Genomic DNA, 24,758 nt, shown 5'->3' on the forward strand with positions numbered 1-24,758 from the left:
ACGTTGAAAGTTCCAAAAAACAGATGCCTGATTAAGTTATCTAAGAACAAATCCTCTCTAAGTACAAGACTTGAATGACCGATTACGGCCAGTTCATGAAAATACCTTTTATTCCCGACGTCTAACTTATGCGTTATGTTAACTTCATATTGATTTAACTCCGTTCACATTACAGTAAATTTTCCGCTACTCCCTCGCATAATAAAAATACAGAAGACTATCACAAAAATGGGCATGGATTTTCCGATATTTTTTTATCACAGTCTCCCGATGTTTCTTTCGTGGGTCAGCAACAATTATTATTTTACGATTTATACTGGTGAGTCTCGCGAATTGATAATTTTTAAGATTTTGTGAGTCGGCCATCGTTCTTCATGTACTACATTTTCATAGAACCTTGGTACGCTACCATTTCGAAACGTGTTGCTCTTCCATTCTGCTCTGCAAACGAAGTGAAATTGATTTCGTAACACGGTGCTACGTAAATGAGTCTGTCTGTCGTTGAAGACTGTATCATAACCATTTGTAGCTCAGCACTTGGCTGTAACGGTAGATTTAGTTTTTCCTAAGTTTTGTATTACAGTAAACATTCAGGGACGAAAGCACCATAGTAGTATAGGTGTTCTCAGGCTGTGTAACCTCCAGCGCTGGTTGTAAATCGGACGACGGAAGCCATTGTTCTTTGGTTTAACTTTGCATTTATGTACTTTTGAGTTCCTTGTGGATTTGTCCATCATGTAAGTATCAGAATTTAACGGCAACTGTTTGTAAATTCCTATAGTACACTTGCAAGAGAACTATGTTCGTATAGCTTATTTAGTTGGTGAATTATGTGTGTGACTTTGTAGGCCATTTTGTTTTCTTATTGACGAATCTATATTTTTTCAGAAAAATGGCCGAAGATTTTGATGTAGAAGCAATGTTAGAAGCGCCGTATAAGAAAGGAGTAAGTCGTTAGTCCTTAAAACATGTAAATAAGTAATAAATAACGCATTTGAGACTGTGTTGTACGTGACGGTGTCACATGAGTAACACTTAATAGCTGAGTTTTCTTGGTAAATTTGAGTGTGTGTATCTTAGTGACCAGAAAAATTACAGGATATTTTTTTAACGTAATTCATATTTATGTGAAAAATGCCTTATTCAAGGAACATGGAAAAGTATTGGTGCATGTCTTGTAAACAGTTGTGGAGTAGTTACTCGGGGACATCAGAAGATTGTATTTAAGCCTGCTTTGGAAACATGAAGTTGAGAAAAACGAGTCCCAAAAAATTGAAATAGTAAACTATGAACTGTGATGTGCCGTTTCTTTGGTGGGTGAATAAGTCATTTTACCGTTTATTTTCGTGTATAACAGAAAAGTCTTACTCATTGGCTCCTTTGCTTTTCCATGGTCTACCTCCTCAGATAATAATTTGGTGTTTGGCACTATATTTCCAGCTGCTGTGTATGGAAGTTCAAGATATTTCAGATCTGACATTCCTTTTTTTAAATAAGACATGTGGCTGCCTCCAAACACCTGTAATGTGAAAGTCAGAAACGCCTACATTTCTGTAACTGCTTATTCAGCAACTGACGTGCAAGCAGTCTGACTCACTTAGATTGAACATTAAATTTATGACACTGTTAACATGAACTCTCAAAAATGATTTTTCCTGTTTGTAGAAGTCAGGTATTCGATTTGATATCGTTGATCTTTCTTTTGTTGAATGTAAATTGAAATCAGTAGTATACATTGTTACATAATGTGTGGGAAACCTCTGGGGAGATGATAGAGGACTTAAAAAGAAGCAAATATGTACTTATCAGCACATCATTGTTTTATGTTCTTAGTCACTCAAGACACTATTTGCTTTTTAATTTTTTTTCCAAGCATGGTTCTACAGATGGTTTTTCCTGTCTAACACTGTCTTCCTATGGCTAAATGAAATGCTCAGAATGTCTACCATTAGCTATTAACACAAGCTTCTAACCCTGCATCATGGATTGTCTTACTTGCTCACATATTCCAGGTGTCTGCTGTATTTGTAGAAATTATTGGTAAATTAACTGGCAAAACATGTCAGCATTCACAGTAGGTCTTGAATACGCTATAGCCTGTCAGTGCCATCAAAAATAAAAATTCAGTGGATTGAGATCAGGAGATGAAGTATGCCAAGAGAAACTTTTGTAAAATTGTTCTCACTTCCAGAACAAAGTGAAGTAGTGTCCCAGTATGTGTGAACCACATGTTGTGATGTAAATGTAGTGGAACATTCTTCAGCAAAACATTTAAATCTTCTATTAATAATTCACTGTATGATGCCCAAGTCAGCATTCCATGGAAAATAAAAGGTCCAGTTAATTGGTCTTCAATTATTCCAGTGTGTACATTAATACTAGACTATTACTGGCATCTTGTGTCCAAAACTGCAAAAGGATCTCCATCCACATATAACTGCACTCCATTCTTGCTAAGATTAATTAGATCTTTCTTCACCAGTGAATAGAATGGTTGACAAAGTCTTGGTACCAAGTTCACATCTGTACTAACCAAATAAAAAAGCTTTTCAGAATTGAAAATCTGCTTTGATAAGACCTTGCACTATCTGAGAATGATATGGGTAAAAGAGTTCCTCCATTAAAATTTTCCATGTTACCGTATGATTCCCGTTTTAAGTTTGTGATTTCTCTCTGATACTGTTGCCATTATTTTCCTTGATATAATGAAGTACTGAATCCTTTGACTCAGGTGTTGTGACACTATTTGTAAGTGCAGAGTGAAATGTTCTTTCTTCAAAAGAGCCTGTCTGTACATGATGTTCATGTCATCTCGAGGTTGAAGTTCTTTTGTCTGTGTTTTCTTTAACAATACATATGTTTCTGGGTGGGGGACTGCCGTTAGCAAAACACAACTTTGCTTTTTGCGCCAGATATGTTTCACTGCAGTTGCAAAATGTTATGACTAACATCAGGAATGTTCTTTACTGTTCAAATACATGTATATATTAGTTTTTAAGTCATAATTACAGAATTTTAAAGAGTACATAAAATTATGTATTCATATCTTCTACATCTACATCTACATCCTTACTCCGCAAGCCACCTGACGGTGTGTGGCGGAGGGTACCCTGAGTACCTCTATCAGTTCTCCCTTCTATTCCAGTCTCGTATTGTACGTGGAAAGAAGGACTGTCGGTATGCTTCTGTGTGGGCTCTAATCTCTCTGATTTTATCCTCATGGTCTCTTCGCGAGATATACGTAGGAGGGAGCAATATACTGCTTGACTCTTCGGTGAAGGTATGTTCTCGAAACTTTAACAAAAGCCCGTACCGAGCTACTGAGCGTCTCTCCTGCAGAGTCTTCCACTGGAGTTTATCTATCATCTCCGTAACGCTTTCGCAATTACTAAATGATCCTGTAACGAAGCGCGCTGCTCTCCGTTGGATCTTCTCTATCTCTTCTATCAACCCTACCTGGTGCGGATCCCACACTGCTGAGCAGTATTCAAGCATTGGGCGAACAAGCGTACTGTAACCTACTTCCTTTGTTGTCGGATTGCATTTCCTTAGGATTCTTCCAATGAATCTCAGTCTGGCATCTGCTTTACCGACGATCAACTTTATATGATCATTCCATTTTAAATCACTCCTAATGCGTACTCCCAGATAATTTATGGAATTAACTGCTTCCAGTTGCTGACCTGCTATTTTGTAGCTAAATGATAAGGGACCTATCTTTCTATGTATTCGCATCACATTACACTTCGCTACATTGAGATTCAATTGCATGGTGTGATTTTCCTACTGTATTACGTTTTTACAGTGTCTGTTTTTCTTTACAGTTTTGTATGTTATGTGCTCTTCAAAAATCTGTAATTACAATTTAAGAACAAATATTTACATGAAGTTTAAATCTTCTGGTATATTGGGCTGCGCCATGTTCCTCTAAAATGATGCACAACACTAGTGGGCAGTGGAAGAGGGGTCGAAGTGTCGTTCATTTTAGAGAAAATATGATGTAGCCTAGTAACCCAGAAGATTTTAACTTCAGTGACAACAGCCATGAAAGCCTGCAGGCTTACATAATATTTACATGTATTTAAACAATAAAGAACATCCTTATGCTTAACAGCTATAAAATAAAAAAAAAAAAAAACGGACTGATAATGCTGCTATTGCAGGGAAACAACTCTGGGACAAAAAAACAAAATTGTTTCGCTAAAGGCAAACCCCACCCAAAAACATATGTATTGTTCATGAATTCTTTGAAAGGGCTTATTATTCATTAAACATCTATTAGGAAATCTTTCAGCATACAAATGACTTGCTTCAGGCACATTGCAATTCCTGAGTCCATATATCAGGTGCATGTCTGCCATGTGCTGAAAAAGAACATATTTTAGCCAAAAATGTACTGTGTACACTAGCCCAATAAGAATGTACAGCTGAGCAGGCTTCATGTCTGTTGACTTGAAGTATTTGTCGTCAGAGGCAACGTGTCGCTCTCCAACTGGGGTGGCTAACACACACTTGTTTGGTGGTGTCCCTCTTGGGAATTGCTAATAACAATTCCTGATTTTTTTTCGGTGGGGGGGGGGGGTGAGGGAGTAGAGATTATTCAGTACACACTAAACACCAGTCCAATAAAAACTGTAGAGTATGTGTCTACTACTGATTGTGTTCTCAATCCTAGGAGGATTTGTTTGTTACTATGACAACTAAGATAAACGTAAGAAGGCTTTGACCTAATACATCCCAAAACAAATGTCATTTGAAAAGAAAAAGTGCCTGTAAAAACAAGCTGCAAATTTGAAAACACAAAGAAGTGTTAAAGATGATTATATGTATATATGAACCTTTTTGATTTTTCTCAAGTCCTTTGGTTATTCCCGAGAGGTTTCCTACATGGATATTTAAAATCCAGTATAATGGTGTTTGTTCTGAGTGAGATGATAATAAAACAGTCCAGATTAGAACAGTGTGTTGAATGTGAAGTGCTTCATGGATTTTGTTTCTTGAACTGTTTTTTGCATTATTGATCAGTGCCATCCCAACTAAGTTACCTTGAGCATCTAACTTATGTTCCTGATTCTGAACTGGGGAAGCAAAGACTTAGCCAGAAGTATTGTTGCTTCAGTGGGACAGCCTCATTATCACCACCTCAACAGGTTTCTTTCTTATTTAGGTTCAGGTGGGGTAATTGGGAACAGTTTTGATTTGAAATAATTACTAACTTAAATTTAAGTTATTTCGTAATTTTGAGACATAATAGGCCTGAAACACAAACCCTACTCATGGATCCATTAATCTCTGTACTCTAATTGACATCATAGTAAGTCTATGTTTAGGTGACATTTTAGGTCAGGGGTAAATGGAAATGGCTGTCTGAATGTCGATGGAGGTTGGATTTACCAGCAGGGTAACTGTACACCAATACTGTTCTGTGATTTGAGAACGTTTTCCTGAATGATTATTATAGAGTTTACAATTAAACCAATACATACTGAAAATTCCAAAATGAGCAATTTTTGAAAGGAATTCATCAAATAACATTAAAACTGAAGTAGGTAACACACTGTTGTCAGTACACATAAACATAATAGAAACATAAAAACATATGACAAACTTTTTTCCCCATTTGGTTTTTACAAGGCCAAACTCTCACTTGTCAAGATGTTGTAGTCCATCAGATAAATGACTCAGCGAGCACACTAAATGAATGTTGGGTTGCACAGCCAATTCCACCAGTCATAAGGTGACTTGGCTAGCATGCCGATAACAAATCAAAATAGGATTTTGACTGGGTAATTGGTGATTTGTGTGCCATTTTTATGTGAGGGATAAAAGCTGTAGTGGACCCACTGATAAAAATGAGGCTCCTCCATCCAATATTTTGTTGAAACAAGTGTCCCAGAACAGCTGTCACCCAAAGTTCGACTCGGAATTGCACCACTTGCATGTATGATCAATGGTGACAAATGAGTGCTATCTGCAGCAGTGTAGGCTAAATCAGTGTGTTGATTGTCTTCCTGGAGACACTCTATCCTGTGACTTTCCCTTTTCAACAAGAGCTCTTAGCCCAGTTGGTCCACTGCTGAACCCAGACTCATCATAGTTGCAGATAACAAGATTTTTCATTATCTTTGAGCCCAAAAATTTCATACAAATTGTTCAGTTCATTGTGGAAGGGATAAACTGTAAAGGGCTCTTTGCATTCTTTTGGAACTTCTGAAGTTGCTCTGGGTTCTTGAAAGAAATAGCATTGCTTTTCATAAAGGCCTGATACCAATCATCGCTAGTACGTCAAAATTTAAATGGAGTTTTCAAGACTTAAATTCTTCTTTGTCACATTAACTCCCAATTTTGCCCGAGTAACTAAATGGTAGCCCAGCATAGCATCAATAGGTGGAAGAGCAGCTTGAGGATACCCAGGGGCTAATTTATCCAGTAATACCTTCCGACCTAAAGAAGAAATTAGAATAAATGTATGCAAATCCTATATAAAAGGTCAGATTTAATTTATATTTATTACTTAATTCTGAGCTCTCAGAAAAATGTTATTTCCATCCTTTAATTTAGTGGTGTATGATTGATTTTGGGGCATTATAAACTGCTTTGGCTTCCCTAAGTGTCTACTTCATAACATCATGCACCGCCCTTGACACATCATCGACAATGTAATAGCAATCTGGATACTTAACAATGTTAATCTTTGACATTGTATGAAACCTGCTATGGAATAACATTATTACGTTGTTTTACAGTTTCTACTCAATATCTGTACCCATTTACCTTCCTTTGTAATTCTTAGTGGGAAAATATAAAAATGCAGTGGTTTTTATTTGTCTTGAAATTAAGTAATTTCATTATTATAATCTCATTTCAGAATGATAAAATAACTTAATAAAGCTGTGATTAACTTACCAATAAATTGAGGAAAAATACAATTTTCTTTCAACCATAATCTGGATCTAACAAACTACTAAACATATCAACATAAAAGCCCAACAATTAACCAAATTCAGCAATAAAAAAAGAGGGGAGTGATGTTGAAATAAAAAAAATTATGGATGAAAACAAATACATATAGTCTCTCTCCAGCAAGATATTACACCATGTGTTTCCAATTACCCATGGTTTACAAATACCCTATCTGATGATATGTGGGTATAGGTAAATGAGATGGCATTTGAGCCATTGCATTGGAGTTGGTATAGTAGAAGGCTCGATGAATCAGGAGGTAAAGTGGTGTTGGGACCTCACAGAAAATTTCTGAATTGTTTCTAGGTCATTGGAAAAATTGATTTTATTTATTTATTTATTTAGTTGCTCATCAGGATCAAGACAGTAAGCGCTCAGCATTCTGACTGTAGCGTTGTTGTCATAGTTTTCAGTCTGAAGACTGGTTTGATGCAGCTCTTGCCATGTCATGTGCAAGCCGCTTCATCTCTGCATAACTGCACAACCTACATCCATTTAAATGTGCATACTCATACTGTATTCAAGCAATGGTTTTCCTCTTTTGATACTTGGCCATCCTGCCCCCCCCCCCTCCCACTGCTTCGTCTCTCTCTCTCTCTCTCTCTCTCTCTCTCTCTCTCTCTCTCTCTCTCTCTCTCTCCCTCCCTCTCCCCCTCTCTCCCTCCCTCCCTCTCTCCCCTCCTCCTCCTCCTCCTTTCAAATTGACAATTCATTGATGTTTCAGCACATGTCCTATCAACAGGTCCTTCTTTCAGTCAAGTTGTGGCATGAATTTCTCATTCCCAATGTGATTCAGCACCTCATCATTAGTGATTCAATCTACTTATCAAATTTTCAGCAGTCTTGTGTAGCACCACATTTCAACAGCTTAGTTCTCTTTTTAAATGGTTAAAAGCTTTCTGTAGCAAAGATACCATAAGTGCTTAATTTCTGAATCCAGTTTTGACGAACTTGCTTTGTTGCTCTGGAGCAAAACTCACCTACTACTTACAAAGTTTCATTTCCCAGTCGAGTTCCCTCAGCATTGTCCGATTTAATTCAACTACGTCCCCTTGTTTTACCGTTGTTGATTTTCATCTTTTTTTTTTCTTCCAAGACACTATCCATTCCACTCAATTGCCTTTCAAGTCTTTTGCAGTCAATGACAGAATTATAATGTAATTGGCAAACTTTAAAGTTTTGGTATTCTTCAGATTTTCCATGCAATCTGTTGACTTCTGGATGTGTTGGGTATTCTGCCAGATATGTGTCATTCATGTACACTAGTTCAACAGTGTAACTTGTTATCTTCATCAGTGTTACCGGAGACTACTTGTCAAGTGGAATGGGTCCAGTTTTTATACCTATAGCCTTCCCCCTCCATGGTTGGTTACAGGCATTCATCTGCACTCCTTTCGCACTGGCAGTGTCCTTAAGCATTCTGTTGTTAGTCCGGAGCACCATGTCGCATGCTGGCACGCTGCCGACTGTCCGGTGCACCTGTCCATGTGGCAGCATTTCATTTTCAGCCTAGTGTGGTTCCAGGTGTTCCCTCTGTGGTCCACTCCCACTAGAAATAGTCTTAGGTGCTCCCTTTTTGGTCCAGTGCATGCTGCTGTTTTCAGTACCTTGTGGTTCTACATGTTCCCTCTGTGGTCCACTTCCACTAAAAGCTTCATGGAACATTCCATCTACGGTCTGATGCACCTGGTGCTCAGTCTGGGGTTTGTTCCTCGTATCACTACACACTCTCCTTTTTTTGTGAAGTTCTGTTTCTTTACTTTTGATAAGTACGTCCATAAATGACAACTGGTCATTTTTTCCAGTTCCAAAGGGACCTTAATATGCTGGTGGCATGCATTAAGCCTTTCCCTGCCATGGGGCTAGATCACAAAGGTATCAGCCACGTACCTGAAGAAGCATGTGGGTTTGTATCTGTCTTTAATGGCACTTCTTTAAACCTCTTCATGAACACGTTTTTAACCACTGAAGAGGTGGCTGCACCATCTGTCTGCTCGTAAAATTGGCCCCATAGAGAAAATAAGTTGAGGTCAGTATATGCCTTAACAGGTTCAACAGAGCATCAACAAATTTTTCTGCAATCAATTCCAATGAGTCTCTCAGTAGCACCCTTATGAACAGTGATACCACATCAAAAGTGACCTCCCCCTGCAGGTCTGGGGGTTAGAATAGGCCTGAGATATTCCTCCTGCCTGTTGTAAGAGGTGACTGAAAGGAGTGTCTCTCATTTTGACATTTATGTGATGGTCCCCTGTTGAGTTTGACCATTTTTCCAAATTTTCCCAAAGAGCAAACCAATTGGGGAAGGACGCCTTACATGGTGCATCGTGTCCATAATCCGCTGAGACCTCTCGCATCCTTCGTCGATGTGGATCTGCAATTTCTGCTATTCTCCAGCTGTTGGGTGGAGTCACCCTCCAGGATGCCCCCTGACCACACAGGGATTGCTCTGCTGATGCTGCACCATTAACTCCCCACATATGCCAAGGAGTAGATGCCAGTCACCCTGAGGCATTGGGACTTCTGGCACTGGCCATCCTGCCTGGAGGCCTTTGCAGCAGCTGGGTGGCGCCCGTGGGGAAGGCCCCTGGTCGGAGTGGGTGGCATCAGGGCAGATGACGCGTGATGAAGTATACCACATTACCACTTGCTGGTGATCACACACGAGCAGTCTCTAAGCATTCCAGGTCTTAGTACAATGCAAGGAAGAACGACCGTAAATCATTCCCCCCCCCCCCCCCCCCCCCCTTCCCCTGGCCACACCATATGAGGAACACCAGGCTAAGGATGGCAGTGAACCTTATTTGCCTGGTACCTCGTATGTACGGAACTGATGGGGACTCCTCTGTTTCAATGATGCCTCAGATTTTTGTTGAGCGTTTAGAGGACAAGTTTGGGGAGATGGAGGGCTTGTCCAAAATGCGGTCGGTGACAGTCTTGATAAAAACCGCATCCTCTGCCCAGTCACGAGCATTACTCGCATGTGACATGCTGGGGGATAATTCCGTTACCATCACGCCTCATAAGAGCTTAAATATGGTCCAGGGTATTATATTCCACAGCGACCTTCTTTTGCAGTCTGATGACGAGCTGCGCGCCAACTTAGAACGCCGAGGTGTCCATTTCATCTGATGCGTCCATAGGGGTGCAAGGGATAATTGGGTTAACATCAGTGCCTTCATATTGGCTTTAGAGGTTGACACATTGCCCACGAAAGTCAAGGTGATGGTCTACCACTGTGATTTCAAGCCATATGTCTCTCCTCCGATGCGGTGCTTTAAGTGCTGGATGTTCGGTCATATGTCATCCCACTGTACGTCCTGCATCACATGTTGAGATTGTGGACGTCCTTCGCATCCCAATACTCCATGTGCCCCACCTCCCATTTGTGTCAACTGCAGACAGCATCATTCCCCTTGCTCGCCAGACTGCAGGGTCTTACAGCAAGAAAGAAAAATCATGGAATATAAGACTGGACCAACTGACCTACACTGAGGCTAAGAGGAAATTTGAGCATCTCCATCTTATGGCTATGACCTCCTCTTATGCCACCACTAAGAAAACAGATGTAGCCTCATAAGTTCCACGAATTCCAGTCGTCTCTCAGAGCTGGAAGACTACACCTGACCCCTTGATGGTGGGAGACATTTCCATCTGTTGCTCCTGCACCGGAGCAACACTCCCAACCATCGGGGACGTCTGTCCCCACTTCTAAGCCGGAGAAGTGTAAGTCTCGACAGACCCTCTGACATAATGGATATATACTGCTCAGGCAATAAGTCTGTGGTGGCAGGTGACCCTGAGGCGTAGATTGCCTCCTTGAATGTTCCATGCCTTCCCAGTCTCACAATGACGTCGTCATCTAGTGGAATTGCAGCATGTTTTTCCACCACTTGACTGAGCTACGACAATTGTTAAGCTTTACACCTGCTATCTGTGTTGCCCTCCAGGAAACCTGGTTCCCAGCAATGTGGACCCCTGCCCTTACAAGAACCATAGTGAATATAATAGTGTGTCAGGTGGAGTTTGCATCTATGTCCTGAACTCGGTATGTAGAGAACCTGTGCCCCTTCAAACTCCTCTTGAAGCTGTGGCTGTCAGGATACAGACGACGCAGGAAATAACTGTCTGCAATGTTTATCTTCTTCCAGATGGTGCAGTACCCCTGAACGCATTGGTTGCACTGATTGCTCAACTCCCTAAACATTTCTTACTTTTGGGAGATTTTAATGCTCATAACCCCTTGTGGAGTGGCACCGTGCTTGGTGGCCAAGGCAGAGATGTCGAAAATTTACTGTCTCATCTCTGCCTGTGCAGAGCTGCCACACCTTTCAGTGTGGCTCATGGTAGTTTGTCGGCCATTGATTTATCACTTTGCAGCCCAGGTCTTCTCCTATCTATCCACTGGAGATCACATGACGACCTGTGTGGTAGGAAACACTTCCTCATCTTCCTATCAATTCCCCAGCGTCATGCCCACAGATGCCTACCCAGATGGGATTTCAACAACGCAGACTGGGAAGTCTTCACCTCTGCTGTTGAATCTCCCCCACATGGTGCCATCAGTCTTGTTGTTGAGCAGGTAACTACAGTGATCATTTCTGCAATGTAAAATGCGATCCCTCATTCTTTGGGGTGCGCTCGCAGAAGGTCGGTACCTTGGTGGTCGCCGGAAGTCGCGTGGCAATTAAAGGGCGTGGGTGAGCTCTACAGTGACATAAGCGGCACCCTTCCCTAGTTCACCTAATAGTCTTTAAGTGGCAATGTGCCGACGTTCGCCAGCTTATTAAAAGGCAGAAACAGGAGTGTTGGGAGAGGTATGTCGCCTTCCCGAGTCGGGATGAAGATAAGAAGTGTTTTTGGGTACCAGACCCCAACAAGTGTCCTTGACGTTACCAACGGTGGCGTGTTATCTACTGACACCAACACGATTGCCGAGCACTTTACTCGAGCCTCTCCGTTGGAGAATTACCCCCCAGCCTTTTGCGTCCTCAAACGGCGGATGGAAGGGAAAGTCCTCTCATTCACTGCATGCCACAGTGAGCCCTATAACGCCCCATTTACAGAATGGGAGCTCCTCAGCGCCTTTGCTCATCGCACCGACACAGCTCCTGGGCCAGATCGGACCCACAGTCAGATGCTTAAACATCTCTCGTCTGACTTCAAGTGACATCACCTCATTATCTTCAACTGGATCTGGTGCAATGGCGTCTATCCATCACAATGGCAGGAGAGCACCATCATTCCAGTGCTCAAACTGGGTAAAAACCCTCTTGATGTGGATAGCTATCAGCCTCACCAACATTCCTTGTAAGCTGCTGGAATGTATGATGTGTCAGCGGTTGGATTGGATCATGGAGCCAGGCGGCCTACTGGCTCCATGCCAGGGTGGCTTCTGCCTAGGTCGCTGTACCACTGATAATCTTGTGTCCCTCAAATCTGCCATCCAAACAGCCTTTTCCAGATGCCAACACCTTGCTGCCATCTTTATTGACACCACCTGGCAACATTATATCCTTGCCACATTATACGAGTGAGATCTCAGAGGCCCACTCCCAATTTTTATCCAAAATTTCCTGTCACTTTGCGTTTCCAAGTTGGTGCCTCCCATAGTTCCCCCCATATCCAGGAGAATGGGATCCCACAGGGTGCTGTATTGAGTGTATATCTATTTTTAGTGGCCATTAACGTTCTAGCAGCACCTGTAGGACTGTCCGTCACCTCTTCTCTGTACGCAGACGACTTCTGCATTTCGTACTGCTCCACCAGTACTGGTGTTGCTGAGCATTGTCTACAGGGAGCCATTCACAAGGTGCAGTCACGGGCTCTAGCCTACGGATTCCAGTTTTCAGCCGCAAAGTCATGCGTTATGCACTTCTGTCAGCTTCGTATCGTTCATCCAGAACAAGAATTTACCATAATGACAATCCACTCACTGTAGTGGGGACATATTGATTCTTAAGACTGGTTTTCGACACCTGATTGACTTGGCTTCCTCACCTTTGTCAGCTTAAGCGGAAGTGCTGGCAGCGCCTCAATGCCCTCCACTGCCTGAGCAACACCAACTGGGGTGCAGATCGCTCTATGCTCCTGCAGCTCTACTGAGCCCTTGTTCAATCCCACCGTCAAGGTGGGAGTGTGGTTTATGGTTCAGTGGCACCTTCAGCATTGCATTTACTTGACCCAGCACACCACTGGGGCGTTAGACTAGTGACGGGAGCTTTTAGGATGAGTCTGGTGACCAGCGTCCTGGTGGAGGCTGGAGTCCCTCCATTGAAGGTTAGGAGTGTGCAGCGTCTTGCCATTTACGTTGCACACGTTTGTAGTTCTCCTGTGCATCCAAATTACCGTCTCCTTTTTCCATCCACAGCGATTCATATCCTGCAACAGCGATCCAGGTTAGGGCTTAGAATTGCAGTTCACGTCCGATCCCTTCTGTCCGAACTGGAGTCCTTACTTTTACCACCTATTTACCACTAACGTCTTCCAATACTCAGTCACATCTTCTCACAGTATTGTACCTCCCACCTCATCTTCATCTACTTTCTCTTCTTTTTCTATAATATTGTTTTAAAGTTTGTTTACCTTAGATAAACCCTCTGTATATTGCTTTTAGCTTCCTTTCTTTGGTTAGTTCTGGGATTGCCATCTGGGCTCTTAATTTTTTGATTATGGACTGCTGATTAAAGCTGAAGAAGCTGCAAAAAGGCAGAAAATTAAGAAGATGGGAGCTGGGTAAATTGATGGAGACAGAAATTGTTGAGAGTTTGAGAGGGAGCATCATCTCAATTCTGTGCTCAGTGTTGGCTCCGTGTATGTCTTCTCAATGATACAGCTTTCACTAAGCTGTTCATAGGAGCTTACCCACATTCATATATTCTTATTATTAGGCCTTCTCCTGCATTTCCCTTAATTGATATTGTGTTGATAAACCTATACTGATATAGCAACAAGTCCAGTTGTCGCTGCCACATACTTCATTCATTCCCATGTATCTAACTCTGACCTGTCCCCCGTTTTAAATTTTCTAGCCTACCTACTTGATTAATGAGGTATGGAAATCCAAGGTTGAAATATTGACTATATTAGGAAAAAGGATAGAGTGCTACTCACTGAAGACGACCATTGAGTTTCTGACAGGGACAACAAAAAACTGTTGCACAATATAGCTTTCAGGCAAAGCCTTATTCGGCAAAGAAAACACACATCAATTTACACAAGCAGGCACGATTCATGCAAACATGTCAGCTACTGCCAGCAGCTCAAACTGAAGTGCAACTCTCAAGTGAAAAGCAATCTGATGGTGGGGCAGGGAAGGAGGAGGCATTGCAGGGTATTGGGGGGGGGGGGGGGTAGGGAGTGGAAAAGGAGAGGTCGAGGAAAGGGGAACATAACGTTTGCAGAGGGTAGCACACACGGATAGTGAGGGAATGTGAAAAAAGAGGTGCTGATGGGACAGTGGCGTGGAAACTTTTGGGCAGAGGGTGTGGGGACAGTAGATTACTGTAGGTTGAGGCCGGGATAATTTTGGGAGTGGAGAAGTGTGATTAGGGTAACTCCTGAATGAGATTTTCACTCTGCAGTGGAGTGTGCGCTGATATGAAACTTCCTGGCAGATTAAAACTGTGTGCCCGACCGAGACTCGAACTCGGGACCTTTGCCTTCTGCGGGCAAGTGCTCTACCATCTGAGCTACCAAAGCACGACTCACGCCCGGTACTCACAGCTTTACTTCTGGCAGTAAGGCAAAGGTCCCGAGTTCAAGTCTCGTTCGGGCACACAGTTTTAATCTGCCAGGAAGTTTCAGGGTAACTCCTGTCTGCAAAGTTCAGAAAAGCTGTTGGGGGGGGGGGGGGGGGGGGGTCTAGGTGACCCAGGTTGTGAAACAGCCATAGAAATCAATCATGCTATTTTCAGCTGCATGTTGTGCCACGGATTGGACTACTTTGCTCTTGGCCACAGTTTAACAGTGGCCATTCATGCTGGTGGGCAGGTGGTTGGCAGTCACATAGTTCATACCAATATAAAAAGCTGAGCAATGGTTTCAGCAGAGCTGCTTTTGCAGGTGGCCTTGCCATTGATGGGGTAGGATAAGCTTTTGACAGGACATAAATCGGAAGTGTTGGGTGGATGAATCTGGCAGGTCTTGTGCCGGGGTCTTCCACAGAGAGATTTTCCCTGTGGCAACAGGTTGGGATTGGGAATGGCATAGGATGGGTTATGATATTGTAGAGGTTGGGTGGGTGGCAGAACACCAATTTAGGAGGGGTGTGAAGAAGGATCTTGGGTTGGAACCCCTCATTTCAGGGCATGATCATTGATAAAGCCCTGTTAAAAGATGTGGTTGTTGTTTCAGTCCAGGGTGGTATTGGGTGACAAAGGGGGCACTCATATGTAACTGGCTCTTGGGGTGGTAGGAGGTTAGGTGTGTAAAATTGCACAGGAAATCTGTTTGTGGACTTGGCCTAGGGAATAGTGCCTGTATGTGAAGGCTTTGGCAAGACCTACTGGGAAAGGGAGATCTTGCCACTGTAGATAGGCTGTGCGCAGGTGGCCACGTTATGTGGGAGGGATTTTTTTGGTTGGAAGGAATGACTGGTTAAAATGCAGGTACTGTTGGTTTTTGGTAGGTTTAATGCAAACTGAAGTGTGGATGGAGCCGAGAAGAGGAGGTTGACGTCTAGGATGGTGGCATGCTAGGTTGAGGCGGCCAGATGAAGCAAATGGGAGAGATGACAAGGGGTTGAGGTTTTGAAGGAATGAGGATAGTGTCTTGGCCTTGATTCCAGATTATGAAGATCTCTCTACCCTCATTTCTTCACAGTCTCGACACCTTCTCTCTCATCCTCTTCACCTGGTCCTCCTCAACCCAGTGTACCATCTTCCCAGTCTATTATGGCTTCATCCACACCACTGTTGACGTTAAACTCAACAACCACCAACAGTTTCTGCATTTTGACACCTTCCATACAACCTAGCCATCTGGGCACAGCTATCTGCAGTGACAAGATCTCCCTTTCTCAGTATGCTGACTGTCTTGCCCAAGGCACTCGCAGATAGGCACTATACTCATGAGTAACCTGCAAACAGATTTCCTGTGCCATTTCAGCGCACATCCCAACCTCCCACCACCCCCCAAGCTAACTACATGAAGAGTGGCCCCCTTCCAGTCCCTACTAATGTGGTGTTTAGTCACCCACCAAACTTCCACAACATCCTAGTCCATCACAGTGCCACTCCCAGTTCCAACCTCTTGCCACAGGGCTCATATCCCTGTACGTGCACTTGTAGGCTGAATAAGGGAAGTAGGCTTGTCTCAGCTTAATGTAATAATTTAGTAATGAAACCCTGCAGTCGGAACAGACAATGATACACTGCAACCGATAACTCTCGCGAAGGAGTGAGAGAAGTTCAGTATGGTAAATTATTCTGTATCTAACACACTTGGATTCATGCTTTCGCCAAGGAGTAGAACGTGGTCTGGAAGTCAACAGTCAAAGAGTAAATCGCAGAACAAATGTTGCTTGTGTGTAGAGTCTCTGGCGTCCAGTGGGAAAGTTCCACGGCACTGTACTTACAAAGACCTGCGCATGTCATGGCACTGGACGATGACACAAGATGCCACATACGTTTTTTAGTTGTGCCTCTCTGCAACATAATGTGTATTCTTTATGGTAAGTAGCAATGTTATTAATATCCCAAATATTGAGCCAAGCTTTTTCTTTTTGATCTGTTGTGATTGTGGTGCACCCTATTACACAGTTCATATGAAGGAAAACAAAAGCTTATGTCAGCTGGTTGACGCAGTTGCTAAGGATAGCACAGAACCAGCTCAGTAACTGAATCACTCTGCTGAGACCTGTGTGCTTCCATCATACTTGATGTTCATATATTAGGCATGTAAGTTTTTGTGTTATCAATATTCCACTAGTTAAAGGCTCAGAAGTGGAAATGGCTGATAAAATGCTCAGTTACCAGAAACAAAATTAGGACCAGATGAAACAGTGGAAAATCCAGCATGGAATCTAACAATATCATGAAAGGGGTAGTTGCTACTCACTATGTAGTAGAGATGCTGAATCACATATAGGCATAACAGAAAGACTGTCAGTAAGCGAACCTTCAGCCAACAAGCTCTTCATCGATAAAGCACTCTCTCTCTCTCTCACACACACACACACACACACACACACACACACACACACACACACACACACACACAGACATATGCAAGGTCAGACTACCGAATGCATTCTTTTCTGATCTTTAGAACAAAAAAACTAATGAGAAGTTTTCAAGCAATGACATTTCTCGTCTGCTCTGATTATCTGAGAGCACATAATGCCTTCTGCCATACACCTATATGTAGGATCTTGTGTTGTACTATGGCTTGTGGTAATGAAACTATTAAAACTGCAAATACAGTAGCCTAGGGAATTTTCTCAATACCCAGTGTGGCAAAATGAAATGTTTTTAAATCTGTGACCTCTGTGTTGAAGCACAGGGCCACTCATTATTCTGAGAGGTGGTAACCAGAAGTAAGATACTGTAAGTAATAGGTGGTAAAGGAAACTACATTGTTGTGAAAGTCCTTCTTGCCACAAATGTGAAATAATTCTTTCTGCCTCGCCTCTAAACTGGACACTATTATTGGTGTGCGACATTTTGGAAGTGTGTTCAATTAGTGTAATAGAGGCAGTGCAAAGTCTGGCTGAGCATTTGCACTCGTATTTTAGGTGAAGATACCAAATGTCAGTGGCTAGTACATTTCTCAATATGTCCAACATTGCTACGCAATGTTGAGAAGTTCATCATGCTAGTTTTGGTGAATCTTCCTCAACATTTGCAGGATCTGCAACATTTTGCAACTTTGGAGCACTTTGCTTTTTACTGTTGTTTACTTTCACTTCTTGCAAACTGTAATATTGGATGGCATAGTATTAATTTAGATTGAGAAATAATGGTCACACTTGGCGGTAACTAGATTTACAAGTGAACTTCAGAGCCTTAGTGATATACACAAATATGATGCTAGAAAGAAAAATTGTGCACGACACTGTAGTGGACATAGCTCTAGCACAGAAAGAGTGATTGTGGAGCAATTTTGTTAACCTGATTTAAATGTATTATTAAATATTAATATGTTCGTGGTACGATTTCGAACACCAGTACACGTAATTTTACATGACCAAAGGGACAAGAAAAGTCTTGCAAATAGTGATTGCAGCATTGTTTTCTTGATGGTTGAAGAAAAAGCTTGTGGATATTTAGTAAAGTAATACAATAGGCAACTACGCCATAAAATGAAAACTGTGAGTATTGAAAAGTATGATACAACTTGTCGGCCACTTTGGTTACTAGGTTGTCATGCAGCTGTGTGTATGCTTTAACTGTGAACGTATGAGATCCTGTGGAAATGTAGGGGTTTTGAGTGGGGGCGGGGGTTCTCTTTATAAACACCTTCAAAGTTATTAAAAACTTTAAAATCAGACCACAGTGGGCACTTTTGTTGGCTTTACAAACACACAGCTAGTCACCTTTTAAACTAATCTAGCCCTTGGCTGCTCGAGAGAGAGAGCGCACACACACATTTTGTGTGGTTTACAGGCAAATGGAAAAGGGTTTTAGTTCAGTTTGGAAGAGCCTACAAAAACCTTCACAGTTCTTATGACACAATTTATTTCCTCTCTACATCTACACTGCTCAAAAATAGTTTTCTGCCATCTCAGTATCTAGATGTGTTGGCTTTGATTGAAGGGAGTAGGAAATAAAAAAATAAGCTGTACAAAACTTTAAAAAAATACAGTGAATAAAAACATCAAAAAGTAGACAGTTTGCTAAAATGTTGACAGCTTTGTAATCAGAATATGCTACAATGTAATGTCCTCTACCATAGCGCTCCATCCCAAGCATTTAACACGCTTTGATCCTCCTTGACATGCTGTTGACAAGATCGTACAGACATTCCTGTTTAGGCCTTACCCACTCGCAGATGGTGTCCGTCCTGAGGTCGTCCAGCGTGTGAGGAGAATTCCATCGAAAATGCACACCAAGTTTCAAACATGTTTTGCCAGCTTGATAATTGTATATACTGGAGTACATTCCATTTTGTTAATCTCTACTTCCTCAGGGAATGTATTTGTGAAGTGTGCTGTGAATCTGCTCACAGCTTATCATCCTAAAAGATGAAATTGTCACAAAAATGTTCTTTGTAGTGTGCTCATATTCAAGGCATCCTGTTGATGACTTGTTATTGATATCGCAAAAGATGCATTAATAATCAGTATTATTTACAGTGTAATATAAATCTAAATATAAAAGCTAAATTGTGATCTTTTATCATTCAATTGAGTTGTTCTGAAATGAAATGGATTTCAAATATAGTTCATTGTTATGAATGTACTGCTATGCTACTGAGTTAGTTTTGTGTTCAGGTGCAGTGACATTTGTAAAAACTCAAACTAGCTGCTCCTAAAATACACTTTAACCTTGCATGTGGTTTATATTTATTAGCAAGAGAGACTTCTTCTTAATTACAATTAATTCCTAGAACTCGTGAAAAAAGCAATGTTCTTCTATGATTATTTGCCATTTTTGATGTTGTGGTACAACAGTTTCTTATGCCTGTTGGATGCAGATTCTAGATTTTCCCCTTAATATGTGTCAGCCAATTTCAATAAATGTGCACAATACTTCCTGTCATTTGAGGACTGTTAAGTACCAAAGAATTAATATTTTACTCATGAGGCATTCACACAAACTATTTGGTTGCATGTGTAGAGAGCTGAACAAGGAAATAAGCTTAATCAGAATACAAGCAAATATACTCAAAACATACAGGAAAACAAAAGATGGAAAATGTGGCTTACTTACTAGTAACTTGTAATAATGTTGCTGATTTTAAACCATTTATCTTCAAAATTGTGTTAATTATTTTTAACGTCTGTTGAAATATTGATGTGGTTACCTTTCTAACTCAAGGACAGAAAAAAAGACGACAAACCATGGAGAAAGTGCCGGACAGGATCAGAAATTGGCATGTTTGCTGTACATGTAGAGACAGTCAAATAATTACCATGTTGGGAAAATTGAATGATTTATTCTCGAGAAAGAGTTTCAGAAAGATATCATGCCAAAGTCTGTCAAACTGACATGGATATTGTCAAAATCCCAAGATGCTTGGAAGACCCTGCCCATAATGCTCCAAATGTTTCCAATTTGGGAAAGATCCAATAACCTTGCAGGCCAAGATAGGGTTTGGCAAGTGTGAAGACAAGCAGTAGAAACTATCGCCACATGCGGGCAGGAATTTTCTTTGTGAAATGTAAGACAAGACCAGGATGTCTTACCATAAGGGACAACAAAACAGGGTGTAGAATATCATTGGCATACTGATGAGCTGCAAAGGTGGTGTGGGTGACAACCAAGAAGGGGTCTTACTATGAATAGAAATCATGTGCCAGACCGTCACTCTTTGTTAGGCCACATGGCAGACGGCAGGCAGGCTGATTTCCCACCACTGTCTGGTGCATCTCCAGACACATCTTTGCTGGTCATGAGGGTTCAGTTCAAAGAGGGACTTGCCACTGAAGAAAAGTCTACTCCAGTCAATAAGATTCCAGACTGAAGACATGTATGGAGACGTTCCGGATGTCAGTGGGATACCAACCTGAGTTTTGCCTACCATATGGCCTGACAGTGAGGAGTGATGGTCTTGAGTTCCATAGATTTCCATAGTAGAACCCGTGTGGTTGTCATCTGTGGCACTCGTACAGCACAGCGGTACGGCAACAATATTCTATCCATTGTTTTGTTGCCTTGCAGGGCAAGAATTCTGGGCTCAAGTTTCAGAAAGATAATGCCCGACCACACATGGTGACAGTTTCTACTGCTTGTCTTCGTGCTTACAAACACTGCCTTGGTAAGCAAAGTAACTGGATCTCTCCTCGGTTGAGAATGTTTGGAGCATTATGGGCAAGGCCTTCCAACCGTCTTGGGATTTTGACGATTTAAAGTGTCAATTGTAAAGAATTTGGCATAATATCCCTCAGGAGGATAGCCAACAACTCTTGCCAATCGATGCCAAGTTAAATAACTGCTTGTATACGGGTCAGAAGTTTACCAACAAGTAATGGACATGCTCAATACCTTTTTCTTGTATAAATTTTCCAATTTTTCCAGAATTGTAATCATTTGTTTCTCTGCACATGTATACCACATCTGAAGATTCTTGGTCCTTTTGGATAGTTACTTAATGACTCATCGCTTTTTTTTATGACGTTTATGATGCACAGTTACCACATAACAAGAATTGGGTGTATTCTCACCATAGAGTGAAGTATCAGTTTGTATTCAAAGATTATGGTCCTTATTTTTGTGCTGGTGTAGGGAGTAATGGTATGCATTATTGGTACTGATACAAATCATATAATACAGTTCTATTTAGTTAATTGTCACTGTTGAGGTTTACATTGTTTTTGGCCAACTTCGTTCAGTACTCAGCTTACTGGAGTTCTAATTTAAGAGCTGGATAGTTGCAGATAACTCTGTTGTTTGCACTGTAAGAAGTTCCGGTGATTGTGCGTGCATATAAAATGTTGGTGGTGATAAGTTCCTATGGGATCAAACTGCTGAGTTCATCAGTCCTTAGGCTTACACACTACTTAAGCTAAGGACAACACACACATGCATGCCCGAGGGAGGACTTGAACCCTCGACAGAGGGAGCCGTGCGAACCGTGACAAGGTGCCTCAGACTGCACCGTCTGTTTGTGTGAACTCATTAACATCCTGTGTTTTGAAAGAGAAAGTTAGCAGTGTCATATATTTATGGAAAAGCATCAGTACGTTTAGTTAACACAAATTTTAAAAAAATGTCAGATTGAAATATCTTGGAATTCTAGAATACAATTTTTTATGTTTCTTACATTTTGTATGTCATGAATAAGAGAATGGCTTTCATTGTATGCTAGTAGTGTACTTCAAAATTCATTAAACTTAATTGTGAAAGTATTGAAGGTATGACTGTGTATATTCCTATTATGGTTTCTCATGCAGTGTTAGCCATTCTCTTGAATCTTTGTTTTGTTTTATTGAATGCCATCTAAATGTGTCACTGACAGGCTCCTCCATTTCTGTATCTTGTAGACCCTTACATGTCACAGCTTGGCTCAGATCCGAGCCTCAGCTCCGGGCAGGGGCCCAAAGCACAGAGGTACAACAAAAATTTAGTTAGGTATCTGCTTTTTCTGCATACTTTATTAAATATTAATTTTGAATGACTATCAGTTATGGAAACACTTGCATTTTGGGCAGTAAAATTGACTTATAATGGTGATATGTTAACCCTGTGCAGTAATGCAATTTCAGTCAGATTAAAGTTAGCTTTTGGCAGTTCCGTACTGGGGCATAGTATATGTAACAGACATGGTTGATTATGTGGGCAGTTGTAATTATTGAGTATGATCAATAATGACAGTGATACACACAGTCAGTTTGGTCATTGTATGTAAGGTTATTGGCCAAAAATGAGATTTACACAAACATATTCTTGGTTGCATAGTTTGCCCAGTAAATTTTTATACATTAGTTATGATCTGGAACTACGTCCTATCAGTTGTTACTGGAACCCTTCTTTACAGTGTGTATTTTTAGACAAATTTCTCAAGTCACAGGAATTGTAAAATTATCTTTATACGGTGAAACAACAGCTTTGTGTTTTCATACAGTTAATTTTGTCATTCTAGTTCTTAATAATATTTGCAGGCTAATCACACTTCTTGAGATTTCATCATATATTTGGTGATAGTTAATATATTTATTCACTTCAATATCACACTAATGCAAACAGCTAGGGAGTCAAGCCATCTTGATGCAGCCTGACAATAGTATCGTGTAATATATTTAGGGGGAGTTGCTCTTTTATACATTAAAAAAATTGAAGTGGTTCGTTATAAAATTGTTGCACAGTCATGAATCATTAGAAAACAATGAAAATGTCAGTAGTAATGATGATTAGTTAAGGTGTTAATTTAAAATTATTGCTCATGGACAAGGGAAAGGAAGCTCGATTGGACAGATTGGATGAAAACTTTTGTACATGCATTGGTGCTCCAGTATAATATATTAGAATCTTAGAAACCGACAGGATAGCACTTGAGCAGTCATAATGTGAGATAGAATATTTCATTTAAGTGTTCCAAAGCGTAATTTTTTTCATCTGTGAATTTGTTTTCGAGACATGAAATGTATTTGAAAATCAGGAACAGATTGTCTGTGAACACCAACAGCCAGTTAGTTGTTTCCGCTTTGAAACAGCTTCATGTAATAGTTTGCAGATAGCACAAGCCTCCAGTTCATCAAAATAAATAAAATTAAAGTCTTGAGAGTAGTAGTATGGAATGTTACAACATTTTGATTTGTTATGTGGTGGTGACATTGGCAATTATCTCCATTTTATTGACCTTCTTGCTCACCATACAATTGGTTGGTGGCCTACTAAGAGTCGAGGAATTGACTCAATTAGTTCCATCATTCTACCTGGTCCTGAATCTTACTGAATATATTTTGATTTTACGTGCAAGACTGTAATTAAGCCTACACTTCCCATGGCTGTTGCAGAACTGAAGGTGGTTCTTGAGGGATTGCATAATGTCCCTCATAAGTTCATCAGTAGTGTCATTGGAGCCACGCAGTTGTGAAACAATGTAAGCTATTCACATCCCCTAATTGTTTTGACCTTTGTGTTTTTATTGCCATGATAATAATTTAGGCATTGATAAACTAAACTGGACATTGCAGAAGTCTGGTGAAGTAGTTACCATTATAGTTCTTTACCTGCTTCAGTATTGGTAGTTGTATAGAATACAATTGTAAAGCTGAAGCAACATAATCATTTGTAATGAACTGTAATCTCTTGTGCATCACAGGTCTAATTTTGAGTATACAGAGAAATACCATAGTGAGCTACCTTTAGGTACTCAATTAGGAAAGGTTACTGTGTAGTTCTGTTAGAATTATTGTAAGTTGTTGGTACCAAATCTATGGTTTGGGTGCAGAAAGTCAGCCCTGTAACAGTATAGACAGGGAATTAGGAGTGACCAATAGTTGCATTTTGAATTATTGAAACATGATGATGATGATGATGATGATGATGATGATGGACAGAAGCACCATTTATTGTTTTAGTGGTAGTGGCTGGATATGTTAAACCAAGTTATATTATTGGAAAGTGTAAAGTTGGCTTTGATCATTGGGCTATCTTACAAAGTTTCAAGAATAATTTGAAAGCAATTTTAACAACCTTGCCTAAATCTGTAGCAAAATTGGATATGTTTCAAAATGATTTTTACATTTGAATGCTTTTTAAAGCAATTGTGGAACATAATGTAGACCAGTTCCATGACAAACAGTGATCTGATATGGGTTGTCACTGAATTTGCTGCATATATTTTTTCGTATTTCTTTTTCCGGTGTTCCACTCTGACTAGGTTCTAATTTCCTTGAAATACATGAACTTACTGTTATGGTGGTTCCTTTAACAGGGCCACAACTGATTTTCTTTTTCATTCTTGTCTAATCAGATAATGTCCTCCTTGTGCACGAGATGTAAATCTCAACTCTTCCATGATTTAACTCTTATCTGTGCTTTTGAATCTAAATGTGTGTAAATGGTCAGAAATGCCCATGTCACAGGTCATCTCTCAAGAGTCAGTTCCCTACCTTTAAGTTTGTATCATTTCTCTGTATTTGAAATGTGTTATTAATATATTGCCTGCTTCTCCAATTCATTTTGTGT

General features: G+C 40.8%; 1 protein-coding gene across 8 annotated transcripts in view; it reads left to right on the forward strand.

Annotated features, from left to right (window-relative positions):
* Nucleotides 1–383: 383 nt before the first annotated feature.
* Nucleotides 384–24,758, forward strand: part of LOC126272632 (RNA-binding protein 39) — a 72,144-nt gene continuing 47,769 nt past the window's right edge. For 2 of the 8 annotated variants that reach the window (XM_049975605.1, XM_049975606.1), the window contains exons 1-3: nt 415–737; nt 889–946; nt 22,109–22,196. Coding sequence is in view for 1 of the 8 variants with exons in the window: in XM_049975598.1 (XP_049831555.1) it covers nt 893–946 (54 nt within the window). In the remaining 7 variants the exon portion in view is untranslated. Of the gene's footprint in view, nt 738–888; nt 947–22,108; nt 22,197–23,581; nt 23,668–24,758 lie in introns of all 8 variants that reach the window. The other 6 variants (XM_049975600.1, XM_049975601.1, XM_049975602.1 and 3 more) reach the window with 6 other exon arrangements.

The sequence above is a fragment of the Schistocerca gregaria genome, chromosome 5, assembly GCF_023897955.1.
Source record: "Schistocerca gregaria isolate iqSchGreg1 chromosome 5, iqSchGreg1.2, whole genome shotgun sequence".
NCBI lineage: Eukaryota > Metazoa > Arthropoda > Insecta > Orthoptera > Acrididae > Schistocerca > Schistocerca gregaria.